The following is a 22,535-nucleotide window of genomic DNA, read 5'->3' as shown; positions in this document are numbered from 1 at the left end:
TGATGTACGTTACTGCATCATTGATAGGCTCCTGACTGACTGTACTGAGTTCAAAATTTGCCTGATGTTGGAAGGCATTCCAGTCAGCCTGATCAAACTTCCACCGTGGTAACCTAAAAGGAAGACATGGTCTCCCACTGTGTAACAAGGTTATCACAGGGAAGTGATCACTTCCGTATGGATTCTCCTCCACTTCCCAAGTGAGTGAAGGGAGCAGAGAAGGGGAGCAGATAGAGAGATCAATGGCAGAAAAAGTACGGGTAGGCATATGGAAGAAGGTGTTTGTTCCAGTATTGAGAAGGGAAAGGGCATTGTCATTGAGCATACGCTCTATGACCCGTCCCCTTTCATTGATGTTAGCACTACCCCACAGGGAGTTATGTCCATTCATATCCCCAAGAAGTAAGAAAGGGGGAGGCAACTGCTTTAGAAGATCATCAAGGGCTTCCTGGGAGATGTCAGTCCCAGGTGGCAAATAAATAGAGCAGACCGTTAATAAAAATCCCACTGTAAGGCGAATTGCAACAGCCTCTATGCTGGTTGTAATTAGCAAGGGCTGAACTGGGGTCTGATTACTCACAAGGATAGCCACTCCTCCATGAGCAGGACCATCCGCAATTCTATCCTTACGAAAGATTGTGATGTTATGCATGGTGGGATCATCATTCGCCTTTAGATAAGTCTCCTGCAAGCAAAAGCAAACTGGCTCGTGCTTTTGCAGGAGGGCCTTGATGTCATCAGTATTTCGCCGGAATCCACGACAATTCCATTGTAGGAATTTAGCCATTATTTTGGCTTGGTGGGTCCATCAGGCGGCTTCCGAGGTGCTGAGGGCTTACTTTTATCAGCCTTGGCTTTATCTTTTTTGGGGAAGAAAGGACGATGTCCCGTGTCCATTTCTTCCTCCGCAAAGAGTTCCAAGACTGATTCATCCTGTACCTCCTTGTTCTCTACATCCATTCTTTCTGGTGTCACGGATGACTCTTCTAACGTTTTTGGCTTTTCTTTACCACTTGGTTTAGGTAGTGGTGGAGCACTAGGAGGTACGGATATAGGAGTGGCAGCTGATTGTGTTTTTGTGGTGGGCTTTTGTGAACTCAATAAATAGCGTGCAATCGGGGTGAATGACTCTTTTGGTGGTATAGTCATCTCAGTTTGTGTACCGATAGTGCACTTAGCAGAAACCTTCTGGGCATATGAAGGTTTCCCGCTATTTATTGGTTGTATGCGTTTTCTAGCCTCTGGGTAGGAGATGTTTAGCTCCGTTTTTAATTTCTGTATCTCCTTTTCGTCCTTCCACCGCTGGCATGCTCGAGAGTATGCAGGGTGCTCTCCTTGGCAGTTAATACAATTAGGCTTAGGAGCTAGACATTCCTTGCTCTCGTGGTCTTTAACACCACATCGAGCACAGGCAGGATTACCACGACAGGATGTTTGTGAGTGGCCGTACTTTTGACATTTAAAACACCTCAGTGGGTTGGGAACGTAAATCCTCACTGGGCAGTTTAAGTACCCTGCCTTGATGGAACTTGGAGGCCGTGGGGTGTTGAATGTTAGGATGAGAACTCGGGTAGGGACAAGATTCCCATCCTTACGCATGGATATCCGCTTTACAGCTGTCACTCCTTGTTCTTTTAATTCAGAGCAGATCTCTTCTTCAGAAACGTGAAGAAGATCCCACTCTGATATCACACCTCTTGAAGAGTTCAAAGTTTTGTGAGGGGTTACGATGATGGGTATTCCCCCTATAAATATGGCTTTCAAAAATTTTTCAGCTTGATTTATATTTGCTGCTTCAATTAGAATATCTCCAGAACGCAGCCGTTTAACGGATTTGGGTGAGCCTGCCATCCCTTCTAATCCTTTCTGGATAAAGAAAGGTGACATTTTCCCAAGTGACTGCTCTCCGGTGGAATGGAGAATGAGGAAAAGAGGTGTCACAGATGTTGTTTTCTCCTCAGTTCTGGCTCTTTTAGCTGAATTGCTTTCACTCTCATCTGACGATCGATTAGGTAGGGGCCTTGTTGGGGCCCCAGAAGAAGAATTTAAATTACTCATATGAGTAAAAAGAAAATGTCTGATGCCTAAGTACCTCACCCACCACGGAGCCCTACGAGGGGACGCCCACTCGTGAACTAGCAGGTACTGCGTACACGAATGGGACGCCGAGTTCGCTTAGAGCACCATACCCACGTTACCAATAAGTCTTTATCCCGTCCCAGGACCAAAGGGAGGGAGACTTATTGGAACGCAGTTGACCCTAGCAGTATAGAACCACCCGCCGATTGATCCCAGTCGAGCCGGTCCGGGACCACCCGTCTCGTCGAAGCAGGGGCCAAAGTGGTGTATTAAGGCTGGGCCCCTCAACCACCAGGATCCCCATTTCCGCTTCCACGGGTCGCGGCGCACGGCTGCACACGCCGGATTCCAAAGATGTAACCCTGGAACCAAGGTATGGGCGTTAGATCCCAGTGATGCTAATCTGGAAACCCAGCAGCATCACTGGGAGGTCCCCTCACCACGTACAGGTGCCCACGTCGAGGGGTACTAGGAAGGAGGATGGGGTAAGCCAATCATAACAATCGTGTTTAAATGGACGATTTTCTGCACACAGCACTTGGCTGTTCACTTAGATTAAATACAACTGTTTGCATGTTCAGCATAGGTTCACTCACCAATGAAAAGTCAGTAAGCTTCAAAACAGCTGTCCTGGCAATGTTTCTGATTTTTAAATGAATAGCAGATTTACCTACTGGGTAATGCTAAGTGATTTAAAAAGACATTACCAAGTTAGAGACAAATACCATTATCCACAATTCAGTCTAAATTGAACATAAGACCAAGCTTAATCAATCTTTGGATGGAAAAGAATGTACCCATATAATGCAGTAAAGCACTGTAAAATCAGTCTGTATTTAATTTCTGCATTAATATCCATCACAATACTTTATTATAATAGTGTGGGGATTATTTTTTATACACTTCTCCTTTCAATAAGTCCACAAATAACAATCTGGCAACATTAAATCTGGGAATCATGGGAACCATAAATTTTTAGAAAAAAGATTATTGCTGAAACTAACAATATCATTTGTTATTGTCAAGTAATACAAACTGGTGTATTAAATCCCAGTACACATTTCTGTCAACTAACTGTGTTCTTGAAGAAGAGATGCCAAATCACATAGTAATATGAAAAGGTGTTTATGAAAAACACCTTTTTCATAAACACCTTTCCATATCCCACTGTTTTGACTGTTAATGTAACCACTCAAGTGTAACTGAGCTTCATCAGTGAAAAAAAGCATGGTCCAAAATGCCAATTCAATTCAAATCAATAAATGCATGAAACTAGCAACAATAATGTAATCTGTTTTTATTTATAAATTCCTATTTAAATTCATGCATTGCATCAAATATAATAGAGACTTAACTTTTTAAGTAAGTCCTTTGTGTACTTTAATAACACACCCATTTGTGATGCAAGTCTTCTTGGTGATTTTTTTTTCCCCCATCTGCTTAGGAATGGAGGGTTTTTTTTTTTTTTTTTTAAAACATCAATGTTACCTGTTTCACAAAATGGGTTACTGGCCACAAAACTTGATATGTTTGAATCAGGACATTTTTATTAAAATTCAGCTTTGACATTTTACATATGATTTGAACAAAATTACCATTCAACTGTAAACATGCATTCAGCCAGGGAATATGTCATGATGGCTTTGTCACAAACTGGTATGGATGAATCTGTGTAGGTGTAATCTTACAACCACTATTCTGCACGTGGATATAAAACAGTGGTGCCAGTGATGTGGTTTTGTAAGAACTGAATATGGTTATCAAAACGAGAGAAATCAGCTCTTTCATTTTGGGTTGTATATTAAATGCTTCACAAATATCTACAAACAGAGTACTTCTAATCTACCTTACCCCTTTTTCTTGCATGTGTTGTAAGACCAACCATCCTCAAAAATTTCAGCTTCTGTAAATCAAAATAAAAATTTGGATCAGTACATGTTAAAATAATGCAACGCTACCAGAGTTATAAGGTTATGTCAAAATGAGTTCTACAGCTATCAAATCAATACATGTGAAAATCATGACTTGACAAATTCTTAAAAATTGTTGGAAAATAGTTTGACTCCTTGTCAAGAAAAGATGCTGTGACAGTATTCATATTTCATAATGACAAATTTGTTCACTAGGAATAATTTATTTTGATTTTAATAATATTCATGCAATAAAAGTCAAAAAACCATTGAGGTTCAGATCTCAATTTTGACAGTAAACCAGTTTTTAACTACTTTGCTGCTGTCTTTACTGAATTAAAAAAATTACAGGAATGAGTCAATCTGGATTGTGGAGGGCAAAAACATTTTGGGCTTTCTTTTCACTATGACTGAATTATTCAGCCACTTGCAAAGGTTGCTTGACAAAAATATCTGGGTTTTCTTTGTCAAATTGGAAGGAAACGATTCTTATAATCAGATGGTTTTCCCTCGAAGTGGATTAAAAACCCCATGATTCACATGTGTCAATGTGCAGTCAACATGTTAAACTACCCAAAATATTAGAAACAACCATAGCATCGTGTAGGTCTTCCACATACCTCAAATTGCAGCTTGAATTCAAAGTAGCATGGATTTAACTAGCATAATTTTAAACCAGTGATGTAGCAATATTTCCTCTGGATACTTCACTTGGTATAGCAGACCCTGTGCATCCAATATACCTTGTTCCAATGCATTTAACAGATTTTCAATGAAGCTCAACCTTTGAAAACTAGTGGTAGCAAGGTGGGAGTGAGGAAAGGTAACTGAATTCAGTATGTTCAAAAAGATCTAATGCAATGTATAGTCTCATTATTAGACATCTGATTATATGCACTTAAAAAAAAAAACCAAGGAAACATTATTTTACATCCGTAGGAATAAATGGAGGTATCGTGAAAATACCGTAACGTGAACTGACCCAATAACACATTGTTGGTTTTTTTTTTTTTTTTGGTAATTCGTTCCAAGATCCTGGAAGTTGAAATTTCCACTATATAACTAAGCTATTTATCTCACTAAAAGGTCATTTTTATAATGGGAATTGCACTACACTTTTATAGTTATCATATGTTCCATTATAAGAATCAATTTTGAATGCCTTTATGATATTTTTCTAAAACACTTTTCTGGAGGACACTATCATAAAACAATAAAAACAATTTGCACTTTCCAATTTATTGGTTTTTTCTGTTAGCGCAATCTATTATAAACGGGTAGCAAATTTCATCTTATTGCATTTGCAATAATACTGATAACTGGAATTCTGTGGATTTTTACATTACAGTATTATGGTGAAATGAGTTCCCCTTCATTGAAATCTTCAATCATATAAAAAACATAAATAAAATTTCAGAATCTTCTCTTCATTTTTTTTTATGTAAACCCTAAACACAAGAGGTATTGGAACCTTTTTTTTTTTTTTTTTTTTGATTTGGTAGTTGTTGGCGCATCGGCTTCTGTGGCCATATTGCACCTCCGAATGTTTTTGCAGTACTTTGATCCAAGCCCGAGGCGGGAATCGAACCCGCGACCTTTGGGTTGCCGGGCAGGTACTTTGCCCACTCGGCTAGCCCGGTCGGCTATTGGAACCTATAGTACTTAGTACTGTGCTTGGGTTGGAGGTTGAGAAGACAAAAGAAGATGTTTGTTGACACAAGACTTGAACTTCTGTAGAATGTAATTTTCAGGAAATGCGTACGAAGGAAGGTTGTTCCAGAAAATGGCAGTTGAATGAATAAATGAGGAAGATGAAAAGTTGGTTCTGTGAGTTTGAAGTTGATCCTTGTGGTACTCCCTCCTCTTGGCTGAAGGATCACGAGAGTCAGGATCCCACACGAACTTGGAAAGATCAATTGGTTAAAAAGCTTTTAATAAAAATGGGGAGATGCCCTCTGTTTGTTTGTTATTTGGTTTTTAGGAGCATTAGCAACTAAGGCCATATTGCTCCGGGGATATGCAGTGGTCATTCCCTGACCTTTCCGCATCCTCCGTATTTGGTGGGCATGGGCTTGAACCCCGGTCTAATCAAGAAGCGTGTGCTACGCACTGCTGCTCCTGCCCACCTGGCTACGGAGGCACCGAGATGCCCTCTAAGACCAAGGCTATGCAAATCTTTTAAAATGCCAAATCTCCAAGTTGTGTCATACGCTTTCTCCATGTCAAAGAATACAGACACCAAACGTTCACGTTTTAGGAAAGCATCGTGGTTAGATGTTTCCAGTCTAATAAGATGGTCCAGAGTGGACTGGTTCCTTCGGAAGCCGCACTGGATGTTGGAGAGAAGGTCATTTGATTCTAAATACCATATTAAACGAAAATTAACCATTCTCTCCAGGATTTTGCACAGACATCTAGTCAGAGCAATAGGACGATAATTAGTAGTGACTTTTGGATCCTTTCCTGGCTTAGCAAAGGCAAGAACGATTGCCTTGCGCCAGGAATCTGTAAACTGCTCTTCAATAAAGATTCTGTTATATAGAAGGAGCAGATGATCCATAGATTTTGGTGAACGATCCTTAATCATTTCATAATGGATGCCATCTGGTCCAACAGCACTTGCTTTGGAAAGAATGAGAGCTCTTTTCGGTTCCTATATATAGTGAATGACCTGTTGTAGGGATAAACTCTCTTAGACTTAAAATTAAGTGCCTGTTTTTCGATTTTATGTTTCAGGAGCAGTAACTCGGGGAATAAGATGTTGCAGAGATGTTAGAGAATTGGCTATTGCAGTTGGATCTGCAATAGTGCATCCATTATAATCTAGGATCGAAGAAGTGTGGGATGTATATTTTCCCTTCATTTTCCGGATTTTATCCCAGACCAACTTAGTACTAGTGGACAGAGTAATTGATAAAGTAAAATGGATCCACGATTCCTTTTGACTCTGACGGCGGATGTAGCATGCTTTGGCTTGTGCGCTTTTAAAGGCTATAAGGTTGGTTGTGGTAGGATATCGGCAGAATATCCCCAAGCTTTGTTTTGAGCCTTTTTTGCTGCTGTGCATTGTGAATTCCACCATGGTTTGGGAAATGGTGGAAACCGGGCAGATGTTTTTGGGATGGCATTGCAGCTGCTTATTTTTCAATATCATCAATTATCAATGGTGTACGTTACTGCATCATTAATAGGCTTCTGACTGACAGTACTGAGGTCAAAATTTGCCTGATGTTGGAAGGCAGTCCAGTCAGCCTGATCAGTCTTCCACCGTGGTAACCTGAAAGGAAGACACTGTCTCTCACTGTGTAACGAAGTTTTCACAGAGAAGTGATCACTTCCGTATGGGTTCTCCTCCACTTCCCAAGTGAGAGAAGGAAGTAAGTAGAGAAGGGGAGCAGATAGAGAGAGATCGATGGCAGAAAACGTACGGGTAGGCATGGGGAAGAAGGTGTTTGTTCCAATATTTAGGAGGGAAAGGTCATTGTCATTTAGCATACGCTCTATGACTCGTCCCCTTCTACTGATGCTAGCACTACCTCACAGGGTGTTATGTCCATTAAAATCCCCGAGAAGTAAGAAAGGGGGAGGCAACTGCGTTACAAGATCATCAAGGTCTTCCTGGGAGATGTCAGTCCCAGGTGACAAATAAACAGAGCAGACAGTTAATAAAAATCCCACTGTAAGGCGAATTGCAACAGCCTCTGTGCTGGTTGTAACTAGCAAGCACTGAACTGGGGTCTAGTTGCCCACAAGGATAGCCACTCCTCCATGAGCAGGACCATCCACAATTCTATCCTTACGAAAAATTGTGATGTTATGCATGGTGGGATCATCATTTGCCTTTAAATAAGTCTCCTGCAAGCAAAAGCAAACTGGCTCGTGCTTTTGCAGGAGGGCCTTGATGTCATCAATATTTCGCCGGAATCCATGACAATTCCATTGTAGGAATTTAGCCATTATTTTGGCTTGGTGGATCCATCAGGCGGCTTCCGAAGTGCTGAGAGCTTACTTTTGTTAGTCTTGGATTTATCTTTTTTGGGGAAGAATGGACACTGTCCCGTGTCCATTTCTTCCTCCGCAAAGAGTTCCAAGACTGATTCATCCGGTACCTCCTTGTCCTCTACATCCATTGTCTCTGTTATTACTGGTGGCTTTTTACCACTTGGTTTTGGTAGTGGTGGAGCACTAGGAGGTACGGATATAGGAGTGGCAGCTGACTGTTTTTTTGGTGGGCTTTCGTGAACTCAATAAATAGCTTGCAATCAGAGTGAATGACTCTCTTGGTGGTATAGTCATCTCAGTTTGCATACTGATAGTGCACTTCGCAGAAACCTTCTGGGCATATGAAGGCTTCCCGCTATTTATTGGTTGTATGGGTTTCTAGCCTCTGGATAGGAGGTATTCAGCTCTGTTTTTAGTTTTTGGATCTCTTTTTCATCGTTCCACCGCTGGCATGCTCTGGAGTAGGCAGGGTGCTCCCCTTGGCAATTTATACAGATCGGTTTGGAAGCTGAGCATTCCTTGCTCTCGTGATCTTTTGCACCACATTGAGCACTGGCAGGGTTACCACGACAAGCCGTTTGTGAGTGGCCGTATTTTTGGCATTCAAAACACCTCAGCGTTGTTTGTTTGTTGTTTGTTATTTGGTTTTTAGGAGCATTAGCAACCAAAGCCATATTGCTCCGAGGATATGCAGTGGTCATTCCCTGACCTTTCTGCATTCTCCGTATTTGGTGGTCATGGGCTCGAACCCAAGTCTAATCAAGAAGTGTGTGCTGGGCACTGCTGCTCCTGCCCACCTGGCTATGGAGGCGCCACACCTCAGTGGATTTGGAATATAAATCCTCAATGGGCAGTTTAAGTACCCTGCCTTGATGGAACCTGGAGGCCATGGGGTGTTAAATGTTAGGATGAGAACTCTGGTAGGGATGAGATTCCCATCCTTTCTCATTGATATTCTTTTGACAGCTGTCACTCCTTGTTCTTTCAGTTCAGAGCAGATCTCTTCTTCAGAGACATGAAGAAGGTCCCACTCTGAAATGACACCTCGTGAAAAGTTCAAAGTTTTGTGGGGGGTTATGCTGATAGGTATTCTCCCTATTGATGTGGCTTTCAGGATTTTTTCCGCCTGTTTCATGGTTGTAGCTTCGACCAAAAGGTCGCCAGAATGCAGTCGTTTTACAGATTTAGGTGATACTGCCAACCCTTCTAATCCTTCAATTGGAAAGATGTCACATCTTTCAAATTGACTGCTCTCCAGTGGATCGAAACTGACGGAATCCATACTGGTGATCGTTGATCAGACAGAAGGTTTCTAGGTAGTTTAAGAGTTGGCGAATGGAGTATGAGGAAAAGCGGTGTTACAGATGGTGTTTTATCCTCAGTTCTGGCTCTTTTGACAGAGGTGTTGTCTGTGTTATCGTCTCGATTAGGTAGGGGTCTTGTTAGGGCCCCAGAAGAAGTAGAATTTAAATTACTCATATGAGTAAGATAAATATTTCAGATGCCCTAAGTACCTCATCCACCACGGAGCCCTACGAGGGGACGCCCACTCGTGAACTAGCAGGTACTGTGTACACAAATGGGGCGCCAAGCTCACAATTTGTCTGAGGGGAGTCTGAGGTCGAGGGTTTCCTGTGCGGACGTGCCTTTCTGCCGCTCTTGGAATAGAGAAGTTTTTTCTGATTTATTTTCTGCTTTATTAGTTTAAATTGACATATTAACTTATTTCTAGAGTAGCTTTATATTCCTATTTACGGTACTTAAAGTTAAAATAACTTAGATAGAGATTTTGTAGGTATTACTTAGTATCGGAAAGGGTATCAAATCCACGTGTTTACCGTTCATAAACGGCCGCCATTGTTACGTGAAAATTAATCAGTAAAATCTATTAATCTTGTCGAACTTCATTGGCAATTAAATTGTAATTTTAACTATACATATAACCACTTAGGTTACGGAACATAAATAATTAGTAAAAATAAATAATTAATACATAACTTGATACAGAAGTTATATAAAGGGATTTCGTAGATAACACTCGTTACTGAAGCGCGATACAGCATATCCGGAATTCGATAGCATTAGCTTTGTATAGTATAGTGCATAATATAATATTGTCAATTAATCAGTACATCTATTAATCTTGTTAAACTTCATTGTCAATTAAATTGTACTTTTAACTATATATATATAACGACTTAGAGTACAAACGTAACAAATAATTAATACATACTTGATACGGAAGTTATATAAAGGGAACTCGTAGATAACACTCGATACCGAAAAATAAATATAGCGTTATAACTGTGTTAAGATACAAGTTTAAGGTTTTAATTTTGTTCTGAAATTGTAATTTTATTGACATTTAAATCGAAATCATGACTCTGACCAGAGCAGCAAAGCAAAAGGCTCAAGCTAATGGGAGTGCTGTGACTCAGGGGAGAACTGAGGGGGGGCGGTTGCCCCCTGAATCACGGCCTTTTAAGATGCACTGTTTGCTTGATGTTTGCGGAGCAATCGGGTACGGGACATGATACTGCCATGGGGGATGTCTTTGTGTGTGCACGATGCAAGGAGTGCAAGGAAATTAGGCGACAACTCGGCGTTGTTATGGGCCTATATGAGACCTTGAAGGACAGGGTGGATGCCCTCGAAGGAAATAAATTGAGGGGCCCATCAAGCTCTCAGCTGCCCACATCAACACCAGAGCTTGGACTTGGTCATCTTGCAACACAGAGGCAGCCCCCAAGGCAGAATGCGCTGGTCCAACAGGAACTAGTAGTTGTTGGTGACTCAATTGTCAGGGAAACGGTGAACATGCTTTGTAAAAAGGATAGGGGGAACAGGACCAGGGTATGTCTGCCAGGGGCAAAGGTTGATGACGTTGTAGAGCAGATATCATCTTTTAAGGGCACAAAAGGTGATATAGTTGTACACGTTGGCACTAATGATATTAAGAGTAGGAGACCAGCGGAATTACTTAACAAGTACAGGTCACTGTTGAAAAAAAGCCGTGAAGTAGGGTTGAATTTGAAAGTGTCTGCAATTCTGCCCAGACACGATAGGAGGGAGTATATGATGAGAGCCTTGTCGATCAATTCGGCCCTGGAAAGATTGTGCAAGGCTGAAGGGGTAGAATTTTTTTCAGCCTGGACTGTACTTGTTAACAGGAGAGATTGTTTCTACAGGGATGGGATACACTTAAATAGAAAGGGTGCAAGAATATTTGCTGATGCTATCGAGGCAGTGTTAGGTGGGTCGGAAAACTGCTAGCTTGGGGGGAGACAAAGACTAATGGATTAACAGTAGCCACTGGCAGAGGTGAAAGAGATTCTTGCACTGCTTCTATTGGAATGAGCAGAAGCCTGAAAAACAAGATGCAGGATATTTCAGAGACTGCTGGAAGTCATTGCGGTACAAGTAAACACATGGGTTGTGTTAGGGTAGCTAAGAATAGAAACAGGTGCATGTATACTTGCGTGTACACTAATGCTAGGAGTTTAGTAAATAAATTTGATGAATTTGAGGTATTACTCAAAACATCAAAGGCAGATATTGTTGGGATATCAGAGACGTGGTGTCACACAGATATAAGGAATGCAGAACTGGAATTTGGGGAGTACAACGTCTACAGAAAGGATAGACAGGATAGGAAGGGAGGAGGGGTTATGCTATTAGTTAAAAAACACATAAAATCCAAGGAAGTGAAGCCAGTTGACATCGCTGGACAGTGTTGAGTCAGTTTGGTGTGACATAAGCATAGGTAAATCAAAATTGAGAGTAGGAGTGTGCTATAGGCCTAATGACTCTGATGAGTATAATAAGACACTGTACAGGGAAATAGAATGGGCCAGTAAATCAGAGAGTCTTATAATGGGGGATTTTAATTTCCCAGATATTGACTGGAATTTGTGGGTTGGTCACTCACACACTAGCAAGGCTTTTGTGGATTTATTGGATGATTGTTTTCTACACCAGCATGTTCGTGAGGCAACAAGAGGGAGCAATACTCTTGATCTGATTATCAGTAGTGATTCTTCATGCATTAGGAATCTGCAGATAAATGAACCACTGGGTGGCAGTGATCACAGTGTGCTGAAGTGGGATTTACTCAAGGAGGTAACTACCATCAGAGGTAAAGGGAAGGGTTTTTGCTTTCGTAAAGGCGACTATGATGGTCTGAGACAGTATTTAAATTCTATACAGTGGGACCAACTGATGATGTTACCAACAGCAAATTCAAAATGGGAAGCATTCAAGGAACTAATCTTGGAAGCTACCAGGCTTTACATACCAACCAAGAAATATTGTTCAAGGTTCAGGCCTAAATGGTTGTCAGATGAACTAATGAGACATATGGCAGAGAAGAAAAATGCATGGGATACATACAAATTAATGGGTGACGTGGAAGCCTATGATAGATATAAGTTGGTCTGTAACCAAGTCACAAAGGAGATTAGGCAGGCAAAGGCAGATTATGAGAAATCCTTGGCAAAGGATGCAAAGAAAAACAGAAAAGAGTTCTTTACCTATTTAAACTCAAGAAGGAAAGGGATGAATCAGATTGGTCCACTGGATGTTGATGGTTCAACAGTTGAGGATCCAGCTCAGGTGGCTAACAATCTAAACAAGTATTTTGCATCTACATTCACACATGAGGAGTTATTCAGGAAGGGGAATGTCGTAGGTGAAGTAAACATTGGCAGTGAGCTAGATGATTTTCTAATAACTGAGAGGAAAGTGGAGGAGAAATTGTTGAGGATAAACATAAAAAAGGCACCCGGGGTGGATGGGATCTATCCAGTTATATTAAAGGAGGCAGCAAAGGAAGTAAGCAAACCCCTAGCCATAATTATGAGAGCTTCTTTGGACTCAGGGGAGGTACCCATGGACTGGAGATGTGCAAATGTAACCCCAATTCACAAAGGAGGATCAAAGGCTGACACAAGTAATTATAGACCTGTTAGTTTAACTTCGGTTCCAGGAAAATTAATGGAGGCACTGGTTAAAGAAGCACTGCAGGATCATCTGGACAAGAATTCAGTTATAGCTCAGACACAGCATGGGTTTGTCAAGGGCAGGTCTTGTCTGACCAATTTGATTGGATACTATGATGTAGTCACAAAAGAACTGGATGCAGGGAATAACTTTGATATTATATATTTGGATCTTAGAAAGGCTTTTGATACTGTTGCGCATGGAAGACTGCTGCACAAATTGGAGAAGTGTGGCATTCGAGGCAAATTGCTGCTATGGATAAAGGGATGGTTGAGTGGCAGAAGACAGAGAGTGGTAATCAATGGACACTGCTCAACGTGGACTAATGTTATTAGTGGAGTTCCTCAGGGTTCAGTGTTGGGTCCATTGTTGTTTTCTGTATTTATAAATGATATTGATGATGGTGTATCAGGCTTAATGTCCAAGTTTGCAGACGATACAAAGGTTGGCAGGGTTGTTAAGGACACTACTGATACTATGCTGCTGCAACAGGATCTGGAAAGGTTGAGCAGATGGGCTGAGAGGTGGCAAATGAAGTTTAACATTGACAAATGTAAAGTACTACATATGGGAAACAGTAACCCCAGATCAACGTATCAACTCTGTGGTACTACGCTGACAGTGGTAGAGAATGAAAAGGACCTGGGGGTAATTGTGCAGGCAGATATGAAGTTCTCTGAGCAGTGCAGACGAGCTGCAAGGGTAGCTCATGGTGTCTTGTCAATGATATACAGGAATTTTTCTAGCAGGGACAGGGATGTGATTATTCCCTTGTATAAGGCATTGGTCAGGCCACACCTTGAGTACTGTATACAGGTCTGGAGGCCTCATTTCAAGAAGGATGTAGAGCTGATGGAACGAGTACAGAGAAGGGCAACAAGATTAGTGAATGGAACAAAGGGTTGCTCTTACGAAGAAAGGCTTAAGTTTTGCAAATTACAGAGCCTGGAGACTAGGCATCGCCGAGGTGATCTGATAGAGGTGTACAAGGCTTTGAATGGCTTGAGCATGCTCAATGCCGATGGGATTCTTCCTCTTGCTCAGAATAATCACCTGAGAGGGCATAAATTCAAATTGAGGAAGGACGGATGTCGGATAGATGTGCAGAAATTCGCCTTTAGCCAGCGGGCAGTTGGTTTGTGGAATAGACTTCCATCGCTTGTTGTTGAAGTTGATAGCCTAAACAAATTTAAGGCTCAGCTGGACAGGTATTTCGAACGAATTGAGGGGTGAAATGGGAGTAGTGGTTGTTTTTTTTTTTTTTTTTTTTTTGGCTGATGCTGAATAAGCTTGATTTCTTGCATCATATGCCTCTACTAATGCTAATGCTAATTTCACATACCCACGTTTCCAATAAGCCTTGATCCCGTCCCAGGACCAAAGGGAGGGAGACTTATTGGAACGCAGTTGACCCTAGCAGTAAGAACCACCCAGCGACTGATCCCAGTCGGGCCGGTCCGGGACCACCCGTCTTGTCAAAGCAGGGGCCAAAGTGGTGTATTAAGGCTGGGCCCCTCAACCACCAGGATCCCTTTCTGAATTCCACGGGTCGCGGCGCACGGCTGCACATGCAGATTCCATGATATAACCCTGGAACCAAGGTATGGGCGTTAGATCCCAGTGATGCTAATCTGGAAAACCAGCAGCATCACTGGAGGTCCCATCACCACGTACAGGTCCACGTCGAGGGGCTATGAGACGGAGAGTGGAAAGACTGTTACAGATGAATCATTAATTAACCTAATTGCCTTCTTCTGAACGGAATCAAGAAGCCTGAGAGAGAGGTTTTGGGGGCACCACCCCAGATGTACGAACAATATTCCATAGTAGGGCAGATTTCGATTTATACAGAGTGAGCAGCTGTTTGGAAGAAAAGTAATGCCGAGAGCGAAAGAGAAAACCAAGTTTTTTAGATGCACGGGAAGCAATATTTGTAATGTGCTTGTGCCAAGAGAGATTAGAAGTCAGGGTAATCCCCAAAAGAAATATATCATTTTGCCTAGAAATCGGAGTGTCACTAAAGATAAGCATAGGAGCAGAAGAATCCTTTTTGTGAGACCCAAGACAAGACTGAGTTTCAGAAGGGTTGAAATCAACTAAATTGTCTTTGCCCTACTGGAGAATTACCTGAAGATCGGCATTTAAGGAATTGGTAGCAGATATTCAAGAAGTTGAAGTTGATTGAGCAGGGAAAGGTTTCTCAAAATGGAAAGTGGAATGCAATGTGCTATCATCGGCAAAACTATGGATAGGATTTCCAGTCAATGGAAGAAGGTCATTAATATACAAGAGGAAAAGAGTGGGGGAAAGAACTGAATCTTGGGGGACACTGGCATTAGTGGAGAAGTTAGAGGACAGAGAGCCATCTACCATCAGTGAGCGATCAGAGAGAAAACTGGATAACCAATTACTAAAAACATTGGCAAACCATAAGATGGAAGCTGGTTTAGAAGACCTTTATGCCAAACACGATCAAAAGCCTTTGAGATGTCAAGAGCAACTTCTTGTGTTTCACCGAACCTTTCCATTGAATTAGTCCATAAATGGGTAACATAAGCCGGAACATCACCAGTGAATCGACACTGACGGAATCCATACTGGCGATCGTTGATCAGACGGAAGGTTTCTAGGTAGTTTAAAAGTTGGCGGTTAATTGATTTCTCCATTACTTTAGAAAGAGTAGAAGTAATTGCAATGGGACGATAATTGGATGGGAGGGATTTGTAACCCTTTTTAGAACTGGCTGGATATGAGCAAATTTCCAAGCAGGAGGAAAAACACTTTTGAATAAGAAAGTGAAAAAGGCGGCAAAGAATAGGAGTAAGTTCAGGAGCACAGGTTTTGAGAACAAGTGGAGAAATACCATCGGGACCTGGAGGTTTCTTAGCATCAAGATTCATCAAAATCCTTCTGACATCCTTTTGATGGAAGACCACAGGAGGCATTGAATGAAGCGTTTTGGGAATGGTGGGAAGTGTTTTACCAAGATCATTAATATATGAGTTGGAAGAAAAATAGGATCCTAGCAGGTCAGCTTTATCCTTGGCTGAAGTGACAACAGAACCATCTGGATTGGACAGAGGTGGGAGCAGAGATGGGCAAAAGTTGCGGCCAATAGCTTTGGCAAGGAACCAGGATGCTCGGATACTATTAGGGCAAGAAGCAAGTTTTCTACTCTTAGCTATTCAAACTCTAGTTTGGACTGATTGATAACTGCTTTACAATTGTTGCGAGCTTTGGTGTAGGCAGAAAATGAAACTGAAGAATTAGAAACAAGCCAATTACAGTATGATATGTTCCTCTCTTGAACAGCCTTAGCACATTTATTGGAAAACCAAGGTTTAGATAAAGGACGAGATTTTAAAGTGGAGTGTGGGATAAAGGATTCCATTCCTGCAAGAATAATTTCACTGACATGATCTGAGCAAACGTTGACATCAGAAGTTTTGAAACAGTAATCTGACCACGGAAAAGAAGAAAAGAAATCTTGCAGGTCATCCCATTTTGCATTCTTGTAATGCCAAACAATACGAGGTTGGGAATAGCCATGAGATAAAGGCTCCATTGGAGAAGAGACAATCACCAAGTTATGATCTGAGGTGCCTAAAGGACTTCGACCATGTACTTATAAGGGTTGTTTGTGAGAAAAAGATCAAGTGTGTTGGGTGTATGGTTAGGATTGTCCAGTATTCTTGTAGGTAAATGAACAATCTGTGCAAGGTCATTACTAATTGCAAAAGCCTCGGCACCTCGACCAGCTGGGTCGGTGTGACTAGAAAACGGAAGCCACCTGGAGTTGTGAACATTAAAATCACCAAGGACAATTATCTCTCTATTAGAAAAGTTGGACTGAAGAAAGTCAAGTTGCAACGAGAGGAAGTCAAAGAGCTCCAAGTGATTAGTGAAATTGGGAGAATGGTAGAGACAACAGATAAATTTGACACAATGACGTAGAGAGATTTTAAGCCAGAGAAGATCAAAGAGAGTAGATTCCAAATTGCCAAGTCTCTGACAGGGAATATCAAAACGGAAATATGCACAAGTACCACCTTTGAGGCGAAAGGAATCATACAGCGAAGAATTTGGGCATCTGAGATGAGCAGTAGTTGAATCAACCGATAACTGAGATTCTGTCAGAAAAAGTAGGTGGGGTTTGGCAGACTGCAAGTGGAAATGGACATCGTTAAGATTAGAATTGAGACCACGTATATTTGTGAAATGAATTAGGAAGTGCTTGAGAGGTTTAGATCTTTTCACAGATAAGCTTGCTCTATTAGTTTGACAATTCATGGTGTATTCAATAGTAAGTAAAAGTGGGTTGGACATGCTGTATGAAGTAATGAAATTTTTGGATATGGCGTACACATGGTAAGAATATACCCAGATCCTTGACATAACGTGACTTCGACAATGCTCCCCCCCCATGCATATGCACTACTCTGACTCCCTCCAGTCACTATCCGGCAGAGTAGAGGTAGCAAGATTATACACCAGCTGATCCGGAAGCATCCTAGAGAGTTACTAATAGGTTCGGTCCGGTGTACTGATGTGGGGTTTACTTAAAGATATAATTCCCTTCGGGGGTAAAGGAAAGGGTTTTTGCTTCCGTAAAGGTGAGTACAGTGGTCTCAGACAGTTTTTAAATTCTGTACAGTAGGATCAACTGACGATGTTACGAACAGCAAATTCTAAGTGGGAAGCATTCAAGGAATTAATCGTGGAAGCTACTAAAAGTTTCATACCTGTTAAGAAATATTGTTCAAGGTTTAGGCCTAAATAGTTATCAAATGAACTAATGAGACTCGTGACAGAGAAGAAAAATGCATGGGATGCATAAAAATTATCAAGCTACTCAGAAGCCTATGACAGATATAAGCTAGTCTGTAATCAGGTCACAAAGGAGGTTAGGCAGGCGAAGGCAGATTATGAGAAATCTTTGGCAAAAGATACAACGAAAAACAGCAAGGATTTCTTTACTTATATAAACACTAAAAGGATGGGGATGAATCTGATTGGTCCACTTGATATCGATGGTTCGACTGTTGATGATCCTGCTCAGATAGCAAACAAACTGAATGAGTATTTTGCATCTTTACATTCACACATGAGGAGTTATTAAGGTTTGAAAATGGCCGAAGGTTATCAAATTGTAGCATGGTGCTTAATGATTTTGTAATAATTCAGAGCAAAGTGGAGGAGAAATTGTTGAAGTTAAACATAAGAAAGGCACCTGGGGTGGATGAGATCTATCCAGTTATATTAAAGGAGACGGCAAAGCAACTAAGCAAACCCTTAGCCATAATTATGAGAGCATCCTTGGACTCAGGGGAGTCCCCACGGACTGGAGATGGGCAAATGTATCCCCAATTCACAAAGGGGGATCAAAGGGTGGCACGAGTAATTACAGACCAGTTAGTTTAACTTCTGTTCCGGGTAAAATAATGGAGTCACTGGTTAAAGATGCATTGCAGGATCATCTAGACAAGACTGCAGCAATAATTCAGACACAGCATGGGTTTTTTTAAGGGAAAGTCTTGTCTGACAAATTTGATAGGATATTATGATGTGGTTACAAAGGAACTGGACGCAAAAAATAATTTTGATATCATATATTTGAATTTCAGGAAAGCTTTTGACACTGTTGCGCATGGAAGATTATTGTACAAATTGGAGCAGAATGGTATTAAGGGTAAGTTGCTACAATGGATAAAAGGATTGTTGAGTGGGAGAAGACAGAGGGTGGTAATTAATGGGTGCTGCTTTACGTGGACTAATGTTATTAGTGGAGTCCCACAGGGTTCGGTGTTGGGTCCTCTGTTGTTTTGTATATTTATCAATGATATTGATGAAGGTATATCAGGCTTAGTGTCGAATTTTGCAGATGATACAAAGGTTGGCATGGTTGTTAATGACAGTAATGGCAGTGTGCTACTGCAACAGGATCTAGATAATTTGGGCAGATGATCTAAGAAGTGGCAACTGAAGTTTAACCTTGACAAATGCAAAGTACTGCATATGGGTAGAAGTAACCCCAGAGAAACGTACCAACTGTGGTACTACACTTAAGGTGGTAGAAAATGAAAAAGACCTGGGAGTAATTGTGCAGTCAGATATGAAGTTTTCTGAGCAATGCAGACAGGGTAGGTTATGGGGTTTTGTCAATGATATATAGGAATTTTGCTAGCAGGGAAAAGGAGGTGACTGTCCCTCTGTATAAGGCAATGGTCAGGCCATGCCTTGAGTACTGCGTACAGGTCTGGAGGCCTCATTTCAGGAAGGATGTAGATTTGCTTGAGCGCGTACAGAGAAGGGCAACAAGATTGGTTCGGGGAATGAAGGGATCCTCTTACCAAGAGAAGCTAAATTCTGCAAAATTGCAGTTGCTGGAGACTAGGCACCTGCGCGGAGGTCTGATTGAGGTGTATAAGGCCTTGAACGGGTTGAGCACGCTGAATTCTGATGGGATCCTTTCATTTGTTCAGATTACGAACCTAAGGGGGCATAAATTCAAATTAAAAAAAGACAGATGTAGAATAGATGTGCGGAAATTTGCCTTTAGCCAGAGGGTGGTTAATTGCTGGAACAAACTTCCAGCTGTCGATGTGGAAGTTGATAGGTTAAATAAATTTAAGGAGGAACTGGACAGGCATTTGGAGGGAATGGTGTGATTTTTTTGGCTGGTGCTGCATAAGCTCATACACTTGCTTTCTTGCATCACATGCCAATACTACTACTACTACTAACTAGCGGCCAGCCTGCGAACACCGTTTTAGAGCTGTACCCTCGAAATGTAAGGAAGATTGTATCTCGTCACGATGTTCATCTTAACCTAAAAAGTCATCAATCACTGCATGATGGAAGAGATGGGGAAGGGTTGACCGGAACTTAGCTCTGGAGACTAAACATGGGTTCCACCACTTCAAGCTTCCAATAAGCAAAGTGGTGGTGTTGCACCGGTTGATGAGAGTCATCTACCACCTAGAAATCATTCCTATTTACTTATTACAATGGTGAAGGGAATGCGACCACTAGAAAGTGCAAGTGCTGGCAGTGCTAGGATATGAAACAAAATTGATTTAGAAATGAAGATAATAATTAAGAAGTATGATGCAGGACAAAGTTTGTCATCTATTGCACAGAATTATGTCCCGCTGCTTCAATAGTGAATACTATTTTAAGGGGCAGTGCGCATATAATTTAAGGATCAACGCATTTAACATCAACAGTGATCACAAAAGAGAGTTCGGATACTATATCGAAGATGGAAAATCTATTAATAATATGGATGGAAAATCAGATTCAGAAGCAAGTGCCCCTGAGTCCAATGGCCATTCAAGCAAAAGCAACAAGTATTTATGAAGATATTAAGGACAAGTATGGCAAACCCCAAGCCAAAGTTCGGGGCAAGCAACAGGTGGTTTAATAAGTTCAAGCCTCGTGCTGGTTTCCAAAACAGTAAAGTATGCGGTGAAGTTGCCATTGTCGATTCTGCAGCTGCAGAGAAATTTTGTGATGTGTCGGAAAAAACCCCTTCTAAATGTCCACAACCCTCAACTTCTGCAGCGACGTGCTTATCAGCTGGAGATTTAATTCTGGCGTGATGCTCGAAAAGCAAACCGTGCTAATGTTATGCCTGTCTCCTCTCTCTTTTTGCAATTTTATAATTTTGAAATTTTTGTAGATGTTTGTAATTTTTCCTGCACAAGAGATAAAAAAAATTGAATAAATAATTCTATTTACATGTTCATCGAACATTTCTTTTTTGCTTCAATGAAATTCATGATTGCTGCATAAAATCCGACACGTAAAATTCCGAGTTATGTAGAGTTGTTGTTGTTATTTGGATTTTAGGAGCATTAGCAACTAAGGCCATATTGCTCCAGGGATATGAGGTGGTCATTCCCTGACTTTTCCGCATTCTCCGTATTTGGTGGTTATGGGTTCGAACCCCGGTCTAATCAAGAAGCGTGTGCTACGCACTGCTGCTCCTGCCCACCTGGCTACGGAGGCGCCTTTATGTAGAGTTCCATGAAATGCAACCCTTAACGTAAGTTGGGGAGTGGCTGTATACTAAATATGCACCACAATTTTTACATTTATTACAATTAGTTGAACCACAATTTCTTTGTATTCAACATGTTAAAGTAATAAAACAGTTTTTGAAAAGTTAACATTTTTTTTTTTTTTTTTTTTAGAGTTTTCCCTTTTAAACTCACACCTGGAATAATTTCTGTTAAAATACACAATAATATATTTCTCGAAGTGATCCATTATAAATTTGTGGCATTTATTATCCAAGGTCATTTTCTATATGTGAGCTTTTGAAACCTCTACTTGAAATGGAAGTTCATTTCCTTCCCCATTTATGAATTCATCTATTTTCTTGAAAGTTTGAAATCCTCAGTTCTTTTCTAAAACATTATTGTATTTTCTTCTTATTTCTTCTCTTATAAATTCAGGCATGGTTGAAATTTGCAATTCAACTTTTTCCATCTCTCCAATTGCATTGCTCAAAGAAAGCCCCACATTTCAAGTTCAGTTATATAATTAGGTAACCAGCTGAAATGGGTCTGGATGAAGAATAAATGTTTTCTAGTCAAAGAATCAGAAAGCATTGTTTTAGTACTACCAATAGCTGATAAATGTCCAAGTAATCCACAAATTCTTTTATAAAATCTAAATTTTTAGCATAAAACAATGCTGCTTGTAACCATGTTTCCCATTCCCCATCTTGTGAGAACAGGATCATGTCGGAGAGGAAGAGTAGGTAAGTTGCTATTTTCGAAGGCACTTTTGACAAAATCTTTTTTTTAATAGAAATTTTGTTAATTTCACCAAAAGTCTCCCAAATTGCCCCTGCCAACTTATGCAAGTCATGGGCTAAGCAAGTAATGTGGATCAGATTTGGATAGTAAACTTGTAACACAGAAGTGGCTTTTACCATAAATGAAGCAACATCACTAAAAACAAAAATGCAGATCTTTCACTATGGATTGATTCTGGCCGTAACTACAAAGAATCATTACAAAATCTTGTTATTGTAGAGTAATGCACCGTTTCAAGCCTTATAAGCAAGTAATACAGACACGATGGTTCTACATCTAATTTTAGACATATAAAATGTGCAGTATAGCAGCCACAAAGGTCTGTCATTTTGCCAACGGACATCCAATTGTAGTTTTCTATATCTTGACAAATTAAGCAAATAATGTCATTACAAAAAACGTTAAAGTAATTCTTTCTCAAGAAGATTCATCTAAAATATTTTGATTTATGCAATATTTTTTTCAAAATTTGCTTGTAGACTTGATTATTTAACTTATTGCTTACCAGGGCAAGACAACTCCTTTGAAAATCACTTTTCTCTTTTTTTTTTTTTTGAAGTACATGGCTTGGTTAAAAGTGACTGCTCTAGAAATTTTTCCTTACTTTTCCTTTGCCTGGCCATAATGTGTGATGTTTTCACGTTGGTTGGATCTGGAATTTTTCCTTGCATGGAACGTTCTTTTCACAAACAACACAGAACACAATAATGATATCCGCACT

General features: G+C 40.7%; 1 protein-coding gene across 2 annotated transcripts in view; it reads right to left on the bottom strand.

Annotated features, from left to right (window-relative positions):
* Window positions 1-22,535, bottom strand: part of LOC150089910 (genetic suppressor element 1-like) — a 488,677-nt gene that overhangs the window by 48,421 nt on the left and 417,721 nt on the right. For both annotated transcript variants that reach the window (XM_090389701.1, XM_090389702.1), the window contains exon 11: window positions 3,931-3,982. In XM_090389701.1, the coding sequence (XP_090245827.1) occupies window positions 3,931-3,982 (52 nt within the window). The remainder of the gene's footprint in view (window positions 1-3,930; window positions 3,983-22,535) is intronic.

The sequence above is a fragment of the Mastigoproctus giganteus genome, chromosome 2, assembly GCF_048544385.1.
Source record: "Mastigoproctus giganteus isolate SK-2022 chromosome 2, ASM4854438v1, whole genome shotgun sequence".
NCBI lineage: Eukaryota > Metazoa > Arthropoda > Arachnida > Uropygi > Thelyphonidae > Mastigoproctus > Mastigoproctus giganteus.
Note: the sequence above shows the minus strand (reverse complement) of the source record. Positions and strands in the feature narration are given on the sequence as shown.